This window comes from Hemitrygon akajei, chromosome 19, assembly GCF_048418815.1.
Source record: "Hemitrygon akajei chromosome 19, sHemAka1.3, whole genome shotgun sequence".
NCBI lineage: Eukaryota > Metazoa > Chordata > Chondrichthyes > Myliobatiformes > Dasyatidae > Hemitrygon > Hemitrygon akajei.
In genome coordinates this window covers 5,180,229-5,191,956 of record NC_133142.1, presented here as the reverse complement: position 1 = coordinate 5,191,956, position 11,728 = coordinate 5,180,229, and the positions used below count along the sequence as shown (strand labels likewise).

The 11,728-nt window shown below is 44.3% G+C and overlaps 1 protein-coding gene across 2 annotated transcripts in view; it reads left to right on the top strand.

Annotated features, from left to right (window-relative positions):
• Nucleotides 1–10,067: 10,067 nt before the first annotated feature.
• LOC140741713 (monoglyceride lipase-like) overlaps nt 10,068–11,728 on the top strand; it is a 95,844-nt gene continuing 94,183 nt past the window's right edge. Inside the window, exons 1-2 of one of the 2 annotated variants that reach the window (XM_073072005.1) lie at nt 10,068–10,417; nt 10,679–10,821. In XM_073072005.1, the coding sequence (XP_072928106.1) occupies nt 10,697–10,821 (125 nt within the window). In that variant the 5' untranslated portion in view covers nt 10,068–10,417; nt 10,679–10,696. The remainder of the gene's footprint in view (nt 10,418–10,678; nt 10,822–11,728) is intronic. The other variant, XM_073072004.1, reaches the window with a different exon arrangement.

Sequence of the window (11,728 nt, the reverse complement as noted above, 5' to 3'; positions counted from 1 at the left end):
GGGTCACAGGAACGGGATCGTCATAAATAAGAGAGATTCTGCAGATGCTGGAAATCAACACACAAAGTACAGGAGGAACTCAACAAGTCAGGCAACATCCATGGAACGGATTAAAGTGTTGACGTTTGGGGCGAAAACGCTTCATCAGGACTGGAAAGGAAAGGCAAGAATCAGTATAAGAAGGTGGGGTGGGAGGTGGGAAAGGGAAAGGAATTCGGGCTGAAAAGTGATAGGTGAAGCCAGGTGAGGGGGAAGGTAGGCCTGTCTACTGGGACCTTCCACATTTCACCAATGCAGATACTGAGGATATGTAGATACTGGATCCCAAAGACAGGCAAACTTGACAGCAAGAAAGAAGGTAGCATAGTGGTTAGCAGTTCAGGCGCTCTGGGTTCAATTCCCAAAAGGAGTTTGTACATTCTCCCAGTGACCCCGTGGGTTTGCTCCACGTGCTTTGGTTTCCTCTCACAGTCCAAAGACGTACTGGTTGGTAGATTAATTGGTCATTGTCAAGTGTTCCTAGGACTAAATTGGGGGATTTCTGGGCGGCATGGCTCGAAGGGCCTACTTCACACTGTATCCCAATAAACAATAAACTTTTGTTTGGTGTTTCCTATGCGTGGGAGTGACTGGCCGTGATCAATTTGAAGATCCATTCTTTTTTTTTTTAAACTTTTTTTATTGTTTTCAAATAGTTACAAAATAAAAGTGTATGAGAAAAAAAAAATGTTATGAAGATCCATTCTTCAGCCCTTTACCTTTTCTACCTATCACCTCCCAGTTTCTGACTCCAACCCCACCCACCTTCCCCTTCACGTGGTTTCACCTATCACCCGCCAGCTTTTACTCCTTCCCTTCATCTACTTATTCCGGCTTCCTTCTCCTTTCTTTTCAGTCCCGATGAAGGGTCTCAGCCGAAAATGTCGACTGTTTATTCCTCTCTATTGAAGCTCTCTGACCTATTGAGTTCCTCCAGCATTTTGTGTGTGTTAACAGGATTGTTATCCTTTGAGCTGACAGTGGGATTAGACCAGAAGGTACAGGAGCCTCAGGATTCACACCAGCAGGTTCAGGAACAGTTATTAACCCTCAGCCATCAGGCTCTTGAACCAAAGGGGATAACTTCACTCAATTTCACTCACTCCACCACTGAACTGTTCCCACAACTTATCATCTCACTTTCAAGGACTCCTTATGTTCTCGATATTTATTGCTTATTTCAAAGTTCAAAGCAACTTTATTATCAAAGTACATGTCTGTCATCATATACAACTCTGAGATTCATTTTCTTATGGACCTACTCAACAAGAGTAATGACCATAACAGAATCAATGGAAGACTGTCCAACAAGGGCATTCAATCAGAATGAAGAAGACAAAGGTGGAAGAAGTATTCTAAAGGAAAGATGATAGAACCGTGGGTAACAAGAGAAGTCAAAGCCAACATAAAAACCAAAGAGAGAGCAGATAATAGAGCAAAAATTAGTGGGAAATTAGAGGATTGGGAAGCGTTTAAAAACCAAGAAAAGGCAACTAAAGAAGTCATTAAGAAGATAAAGTAATACGAGAGTAAGCCAACCAATACTGTAATATTAAAGAGGATACCAGAAGTTTCTTCAGATACACATAGTGTAAAAGAGAGGTGAAAGTGAATATCAGACCACTGGAAAATGATGCTGGAGAGGTAGTAATAGGGAACAAGGAAATGGTGGATGAACTGAATAAGTAATTTGCATCAGTCTTTACTGTGGAAGACACTAGCAGTATGGTGGAAGTTTCAGGTGTTAGGGGTCATGAAGTGCGTGAAGTTAACATTACTAGAGAAAAGGTTCTTGAAACTGAAAGGTGTGAAGGTAGATAAGTCACCTGGACCAGATGGTGTACACCCCAGAGTTCTGAAAGAGGTGGCTGAAGAGATTGTGGAGGCATTAGTAATGATCTTCCAAGAATATCTAGATTCTGGAATGGTTCGAGAAGACTGGAAAATTGCAAATATCACTCCACTCTTCAAGAAGGGAGAGAAGCAGAAAAAAGGAAACTATAGGCATGTTAGTCTGACATCAATGATTGGAAAAATGTTGGAGTCGATTATGATAAAATAGGCCATAGTCACCATGGTTTTCTCAAGGGAAATCTTGTCTGACAAATCTGTTGGAATTCTTTGAAGAAATAACAAGCAGGATAGACAAAGTTGAATCGGTCGACTTTCTTGGATTTTCAGAAGGGCTTTGACAAGATGCCACACACGAGGCTTCTTAACAAACTATGAGCCCATGGTATTACAGGAAAGATTCTAGCCTGGATAAAGCAGTGGCTGATTACCAGGAGGCAAAGAGTGGAAATAGAGGAAGCCTTTTCTGGTTTTCTGCCAGTGACTAGTGATGTTCCACAGGGATCTGTGTTGGGACAGATTCTTTTTATATGTCAATGATTAGGTTGATGGAATTGATGGTTTTGTTGCAATGTTTTCAGATGATATAAAAATAGGTGGAACAGGTAGTTTTGAGGAGGTAGAGAGGCCACAGAAGAACTTAGACAGATTATGAGAATGGACAAATAAATGGCAGAGGGGAATACAGTGTCAGGAAGTGTATGGTCAAGCACTTTGGTAGAAAAGAAATGAAGAGGGGTTGATTATTTTCTAAATGAAGAGAAAATACAAAAAATAAGGCACAAAGGGACTTGGCAGTCCTTGTGCAGGATTCCCCGAAGGCTAATTTGCAGGTTGAGTCATGCTGAAGAAGGCAAATGCAATGTTAGCATTCATTTCAAGAGGACTGGATATAAAAGCAAGGATGTCATGTAGAGACTTTATAAAGCACTGGTGAGGCCTCGCGGAGTATTGTGAGCAGTTTTGGGCCCCTATATTTATATGTATATATAAATAAATTAAATGAGTAGTGCAAAAAGAGAGGGAAAGATAGTGAGGTAGTGTTCATGGGTTCATTGTCTATTCAGAAATCTGTTGGCAGAGGGGTAGCAGTGTTTGTCTTCAGGCTCCTGTACCTTCACCCTGATAGTAGCAATAAGAAGAGGGCATGTCCTGGGTGATAAGGCAATGATGGATGCCACCTTATTGAGGCATCAGCTTTTGAAGGTGTTCTAGGAGACTAGTGCCCATGATGGAACTGACTGAGCTTAAAACTTGCTGCAGCTTTTTCTGATCCTGTTCGGTGGCTCCTCCATACCAGATGGGGATGCAACCAATTAGAATGCTCTCCACAGTACATCTGTAGAAACTTGCTAGAGTCTTTGGTGACATGCCAATTCTCCTCAAATTCCCAATGAAATATAGTTGCTGCTGTGCCTTCTTTGTACAGTAACTGCACCAATATGTTGGGCCCAGGATAGATTCTCAGAGAACTTGAAACTGCTCACCCTTTCCATTTCTGATTTCATGATGAGAACTTTGTGTGTTCCCTCGACTTCCCCTTCCTGAGTCCACTATCAATTCCTTTGTCTTGCGGATGTTGAGTACAAGGTTGTTGCTGTGATACCACTCAATCAGCTGATCTCTCTCACTCCTGTATGCCTCCTCATCACCATCTGAAATTCTGCTACTAATAGTTGCGTTGTCAGCAAATTTATAGATGCCGTTTGAGCTGTGCCTAGCCACACAGTATTGGGTGTAGAGAAAGTAGAGCAGTGGGTTAGGCATACATCCCTGAGGTGCACCAACATTGATTGACAGCGAGGAGAAGATATTACTTCTGATCTGCACAATTTGTGTTCTCCCAGTGAAGATTCCAGTTGCAGAGGGAGGCACAGAGGCCCAAATTTTGAAGCTTTTGATTAGAACTGAGGATATGATGATGTTGAACACCTGACATAAGTATTACTATTGTCCAGGTGATTCAAGACCGAATGGAGAGCCAGTGAGATTCCATCCACTGTAGACCTATTGTGGTAATAAGCAAATTGCAGTGGGTCCAGGTTCTTGCCTAGGCAGGAGTTGACCAACCTCTTAAAGAACTTCATCACAGTAGATGTGATTGCCACTGGGTGATAGTCATTGAGGCAGCTCACCCTGCTTTTCTTAGGTACTGGTACGATTGTGACCCCTTTGAAGCTCATGGGAACCTCCAGCAGTGAGACATTGAAGATGTCCTTGGACACTCCTGTCAGTTGCTTGGTACAGGCTTTCAGAGCTCTGCTAGGTACACTATAATGTCTGATGTTGAAAGCTGAGATTTAAGATGAATATGGAATAAACTGTGCATAAATACATAAGTATCAGCATGTATTTACAATGTAAACAGCATTATAAAAGTGGCTTGAAGTGTTACAGTGCAGTGCACAGTGTTGGGGATAATCAAGGGTGGAGGAGCTAACTAGAATTGCCTGGGGGAAGAAACATCTAAGATGGTGGGGTTTTTGTTTTAATAACCCTCTTGCGCTTTCCAGAACGGAGTTTTTGGAAAAAGCAGTTTACAGGGTGGGTAGTGTCCACAATGATTTTTTCTGCCCCCTTCTCTTTCTTGGACACATACAAGTCCTGCAGTGATGGTAGACTGCAGGCAGTGACATTTCTGTTGGCCTGTTTGCTGTAGCCTTTGTACATTGGGAAAGGATGCTGCACCAAACCAGAGTGCGGCTGCTCTGTATAATGGCAGTGTAGAATTGCATCAGTATGTTCCGTGCAAGATGGAATTTTACCAAATGAAACCAAAAAAAAACTAGTATGAAAACTGGAATATTATCAATCGTAAATAACTTTAAAAAAAAGGGACCTCTCTTCTTTGGAGTGTTGAGGAATGAGGTTGGTCTTATTGAGACAATAAGACCCTGAGGAGGCATGCTGAGATGTTTACACTGGTGTGAGGAGACTTAGTTCTAAGGTGTTAAGTCACTTAAAAGCGAGACACTTAGAACTTTCCTCTCACTGAGAGTACTGAATCTCTAGAATTCTTTGCTCCAGAGGGTTGTGGAGGCCACATCATCAGGAGTATTTTAAGAGGAAATTGATGCATCTTAGAAGGAATGGGGAACTGAGAGCTTTGGGGGATTGGCACAGAAGACGAACTGAGGCTACCTTGCTCACAGACTGTTTGTCCCACTCCCATCAGGGCAGAGGATACGTAGCATCCACACCTGGACCACCAGACTCAAGAACAGTTCCTTTCCCCAAACAGCAAGGCACATCAAAACCTCGACCCACTAACCCACCCATCCATACCCCCATCACCACTACTTTATCAGTTCCTGTCAGTCATGTTATGTACACACAATCACTTTATGAACATAAATCAATCTATGTATATAAGTTATCTTTATGTATTAATATTTATTGTGTTTTAAATAATTATTATGTTATTTATCTTGTTGTGCTTTTTTTGTGCTGCATCGGATCCGGAGTAACATTTATTTCATTCTCCCTTACACTTGTGTACTGGAAATGACATTAAACAAAGACGAGAAAGTCCGCAGATGTTGGAAATCCAGAGCAACACACACAAAATGCTGGAGGAACCCAGCATCTATGGAAAAGAGTAAACAGTCGGTGTTTCAGGCTGAGACCCATCATCAGGACTAGAAAAGAGATGTGACATTAGAACAAGAAGGTGGGGGTGGGGGGGGGGAGGAAGAAGTACAAAGTGGGAGGTGTAGGTGAAACTGGGATGGGGGAGGGGTGAAGTACAGAGCTGGGAAGCTGATAGGTGAAGGGGATAAAGGGCTGGAGAAGGGGGAATCTGACAGGAGAGGGTAGAAGACCATGGAAGAAAGGGAAGGGGTTGGAATACCAGAGAGAGGTGATGGGCAGGTAAGGAAGTAAGGTAAGAGAGGGAAACGGGAATGGGGAATAGTGAAGGGGGAGTGGGGTTAAATTACCGGAAATTCAGGAAATCGATGTTCATGCCATCAGGTTGGAGGCTACCCAGATGGAATATAAAATGTTGCTCCTCCAACCTGAGTGTGGCCTCATTGTGGCCGTAGAGGAGGCCATGGACTGACATGTTGGAATGGAATAGGAAGTAGAATTGAAGTTGTGGCCACCGGGTGTTCCCACTTTTTCTGGCGGATGGAGTGTAGGTGTTTGGTGAAGCAGTCTCCCAATCTATGTCCAACCTCACCAATATACAGGAGGCCACACCAGGAGCACCGGATACAGTAGATGATGCCAATAGATTCACAGGTGAAATGTCACCTTACCTGGAAGAACTGTTTGGGGCCCTGAATGGTAGTGAGGGAGGAGGTGTGGCACTTGTTCTACTTGCAAGGGTAGGTGCCAGGAGGGAGATCAGTAAGGGGGGGATGAATAGGCAAGGGAGTTGTGTAGGGAGCGATCACTGTGGAAAGCAGACAATTAAGGGGAGGGAAAGATGTACTTGGTTGTGGGATCCCGTTGGAGATGGCAGAAGTCATGGAGAATTATGTGCTGGACACGAAAGCTAGTGGGATGGTAGATGAGGACAAAAGGAACCCTACCCCTACTGGGGAGGCAGGCAGATGGGTGAGGACAGACATGAGCAAAATGGAAGAGATGCGTTTGAGGGCAGCGTTGATGGTGGAGGAAGGAAAGCCCCTTTCTTTGAAGAAGGAGGACATCTAATTAATTCTGGATTGAAAAGTCTCGTCCTGAAAGCAGATGCAGTGAAGACAGAGGAACTGAGAGAGAGTGATGGCAGTTTTGCAAGAGATGGGGTGGGAAGAGGTATAGTCCACATGGCTGTGAGAACCAGTTGGTTTGTAATCGACATAAGTGGATCGACATGGTGTCTTTGGAGATAGAGACAGAAAGATCAAGAAAGGCGAGGAAGGTGTCAGAAATGGACCAAGTAAATCTGAGGGCATGGTGGATGTTGGAGGCAAGGTTGATGAAGTCAAGGAGCTCAACATGGGTGCAGGAAACAGCACCAAACGTAATTGCTGTAGCATAGGCAAATTTGGGGAGCTTGGACCATAGACTGTTCCAGGTAGCCAACAAAAAGGCAGTCATAGCTGGGACGTGTGAGTGTCCATGGCTACACCTTTGGTTTGGAGGAGTGGGAGGAGCTGAAGGAAAAATTATTGAGAATGAGTACCAGTTCCACCAGATGGATGAGAGTGGTGGTGGTTTTGGGGGGGGGGGGCTGGGGGGGAAGTGTGGAACAGGTTGGGTCTGTTATCTGGAAAGAAGCAGAGAGCTTTAATGCCCTCCTGATGGGGATGGAGGTGTACAGTATAGGAACTGGATGTGCATGGTGAAAATGAGATGATCAGGGCCAAGGAACTTGAAATCATTGAAAAGATCCAGAGCCCTTTATCTCTTTCACATATCAGCTTCCCAGCTCTTAATTTCACTATCTTTCCCTTCTCCTGGTTCCACCAATCACCTACCACTTGGTACTTCTTCCTCCCCTCCCCCCCACCTTCTTGCTCTAATTTCTCACCTTCTCTTCCAGTCCTGCTGAAGGGTCTTGGCCTGAAAAGTGATCTGTTTACTCTTTTCCATAGATACTGCTTGACCAGATGAGTTCCTCCAGCATTTTGAGTGTGTTGCTTGAGATTAAACAATCTTGATCATGAGGTCAGCCATGATTGTATTGAATGGTAGGTAGACTGGAGGGGCTGAATGGCCTGTTCCTGCCTCTATTTCCTTGTGCGTCTCTGTTCTAGACACCAGCCACCCATCTCTCTTTACAGTCATTTCCAAGGAATCTTTGCCCTTGGCCACATCATATCCGGATATATCACAGCTTGATATGACAACTCTTATTGGTCTGGGACCAGAGTACACCACAGAATTATTTTCAGTTTATAATCCTGCTCGAGCTCTCAGGTCTGTTTCTGCCAGTCTCCTAAATTTAAACAATCTCCCTCAAAAGATAATTGCCAGGTCAGCTTTTTTGAACTACGCTCCTAAACTGTAATTCAATATCTAAAATTATAAGGGTTGAAGAGTCAGTTGACACTTCTAAACGCCCGCTCAAAATCTATTTATTTAAGCTTGCTTTTAGCGAACATCTTTTTATCTTTTTTCATGTTTATTTTTATTTTTTAATTTTATTTTCATGTTTGCATTTTTATCCCATAGTAAAGGACTTTAAACTACATTGTCTGTATAAAAAGTGCTCTATTAGTAAAATTATTATTATTATTATTATTTATTAACTGCTCTGTCTGTGGCCACAAGAAATTGCAGAGAGTTATGGGCACAACTCAACACATCACAGAAACCAGTTTCCCCTCATGGACTCTGTCTACGTCTGGCTGCCTTAATAAAACAGCCAACATAACCAAAGACCCCCCCCCCCCCACCCCAGAGATTCTCTCTTCTCCCCTCTCCCATCCACCTGAAGGGATGAGACTGAATACAAGCTAGGCACGAATAACTGTACTATTATTTCACATAATTGTGGTTACTCTGTGGTTAGAATGTGGGATGTACCACCAAGTGAAGTAGATATGAACAGAAAAGCAATATTTAAGAAGCGAGGTTTACAGTTGAAAGTGAAAAGGAAAGGAATAGGCCCAACCCAGCAACCTATCTTCCTCCTCATCTGGTCTCACCTATCACCTGTCAGCTTGTACTCCTTCACCTCCCCCACCTTCTTATTCCACCTTCTTCCCCCTTCCTTTCCAGCCCTGATGAAGGGTCTCAGCTTGAAACGTCGACTGTCATTCCTGCCTGACTTGCTGAGTTCCTCCAGCATTTTGTGTGTGTTGCTCTGGATTTCCAGCATCTGCAGAATCTCTTGTTTTTTTTAGGAAAGGAATGCTATTGGGTGAGATGAAAGTCACTGGTACATGGACACTTCCGCGATCTGCATAGAAGGAAGTGTTAAATTGGGCTGAGAGATTTTTTTTTTAAAAAGCTGCCTGGAATGGTAGCGTAGTGGTTAGCACAGCACTTTGCAGAACCAGCGACCCCCGGTTCAATTCCCACCACTGTCTGTAAGGAGTTTGTATGTTCTCCCTGTGACTGTGTGGGTTTCCTCCGAGGACTCCGGTTTCCTCCCACAGTCCAAAGACGTACCGGTTGGTAGGTTAATTGGTCATTGTAAATTGTCCGGTGAATAGGCTGGGGTTAAATCGGGCAGCATGACCTGAAGGGCTGGAAAGGCCTGTTCCATGCTATATCTCAAAAACTAAATAAATAGGTTTCTGAGCTGTCCATGAACACTGTCTCACTATTTTGCTCCATTTCTACTCCATTTATATTTATTCTTATTGTAATTTATACTCTATTTCTATGTTTTACACCGTACTGCTGTCACAAAACATTTCATGACATAAACACAAGAGAAACTGTGACTGTTTATTCCTCTCATTTGCTGAGTTCTTTCAGCACTTTGTGTCAGTTTCTCTGAATTTCACATTTGATAATAAACCTAACTCTGATCAACGTGGCGATCATGTTGCTAAACTGTCGTGATTAGACCATAGGAGTAGAACTAAGCCCACCAAGTCTGCGCCTCCATTTCATCATGGCCACCCATTTCCCTCTTGTAACCCTTCACGCCCTGACCAACCTCTGCCTTAAGACATCCAAAGATTTGGCTTCCACAGCCACCTGTGGCAAAAAATTTCACAGATTATCCGCTCTCTGGCTAAGGAAATTCCTCCATCTCCATTCTAAATAGATGTCCTTCTAATCTGTGGCTGTGTCTTCAGGTCTTAGACTCCCCCGCTATAGCAAACGTCCTCTCTACATTCACTCTATCGAGGCCTTTCAACATTGGATAGCTTTCAATGAGCTATGGTTCTTCTGCATTCCAGTGAGCACAGGCCCAGAGCCATCAAACTCTCCTCATATGATAAACCTTTCAAACCCGGAAGAATTTTTGTGAACCATTAGGGTTGTGCGGGTTGGTTCAGAAACTGAAGTGGTTGTACGGGAGGTTTAAGGCAAATGTTTGATTTATTCAGGGGAAATACTGCTTCTGATGACAGGTCACCACGTTTCTCCCTCTACAGATGCTGCCTGGCACACTAAGTATTTCTAAAGACACTCACTCACTCACAACGCTGGAGGAACTCAGCAGGTCAGGCAGCATCTATGGAGGGGAATAAACAGTGGACGTTTCGAGCCGAGACGCTTCATCAGGAACATCTATTTTTGACCTCTTCCTTATACCTCAGAAGCAGAGAAATCAATTAGCGACATCGGATTCCCAGCGACACACATGCCTAGCGGTTCACGTGAACAGTGAAGTGTTCTCTCTGTGTTATGTGTGCGTGTGTTATTTGTGGCAAAGCGCAGAAATAGATTGCTAGCGAACGCACACAAAGAGCTTCCTCCTCTCGCACTCTGATCTCTCGCTGAAACAAAACCCTAAATTAGCCGCGGAGGGGTGGACAAGGACACCGCCAGAGGCAGTCGATGTGGTTTCCGCGATCCGCATAGAAGGAAGTGTTAAAAAAAACCTTCCTCAAGATCTCAGAGCGCAATGTGAAGCGAGCGGCGAGGGCTCGGTCGAGCAGACGTTGACTGTGAGGTAAGGACTCCCTTTTCCCGTGTTCTGTCATTGTTCCGCGCTCCGTTACGGTTAATTATTTGAAGGCACTCTGGAGTTCTGTCTCCGTTTCGAACGCCGGCGTGTCGGGATGAGAGTGTGTTCGCATCGTAGAGGGCACGGCTCCCCGGAGAGTTGACATCATGGCGCGGACCTTATTGTCCATAAACAGTTAGAAACACACAGCAGTGGTGTAACTTTCTAAATTGTTCTATCTCTCTCGCTCTAACCATGTGCAACAAGAGCTGCTGCACTGACACCATGCATCAGAAGACGCAGGACCGGTTGACTCCTCAAGGGCTGCACTACAGTGACCTGCGACACTTTGTGAACGAGGATGGAAATTACCTGTACTGTCGCTACTGGGAACCCACGACTCCCCCCAGGTAAGCTCTCTCCGTGTGTGATTGTCCCTCAGAGGGCTCGAGGCGGCGAGTGAGCTTATCGTGGCGTGTATTGTGCAGGTGTGAACACAGGAGACTCTGCAGATGCCGGAAACCCAGAGTAATACATACAAAACATTGAAGGGACTCAGCAGGTCAGGCGGCATCCATGGAGAGGAATGAAAAGTCGACGTTTTGGGCCAAGACCCTTCATCGGGTACAGGTGGTGTGCAAGACAAATTCTTCCCAGCACTTTGGCACACGTGACGATAATAAATCAATTAACCAATCAGAAATAGATCAACTGGAAAGTTGGACTCGAAAGGTTGGACCAACTTGGGTTCTTTTCTCTGGAGCCGCGGGGGCAGAGGGGGATCTGACAAAGGTTTATAAGATTATGAGCGACCTAGCCAGAGTTGACAGGGTTAAAATATCTAATACCAGAAAACATGTTTTAAGGTGAGAGGGGTGTTTTAAGGAGGCGTAAGGGGCGTCTTTTTTCGGAGGGTGGGGATAGAGGCAGATACAATAGGAATTTTAAAGAGATTTTTAAGGGATTGCGTTTTGGGAAGTCACATGGGAGTAGGACATTAGTGATTGTATGAAGGGTCTCTCGGCCGGAGACGAGATGTCTGTTCCTAGATGTTGTCTAACCTGCTGAGTTCCTCCGGCATTTAGTGTGTGTTACTGTAAAAGTAAATCGGATCCTTGCCGATTAGAAAGCAGAATATTTGGCAGGGATTCAGAGGACGTGTTGCAATGCTGATAGGGAGCGGCATTCTCAGGTATCAGGCGAACACTAGAGACAATTAAGCTTATTAAGTCCTTTAATATACGCACTGCAAGCGATTCCCAGCTTCGAAAATCAATACTTAATAAGGAACTTGACGCAATGTTTCCTCGAGTTCAG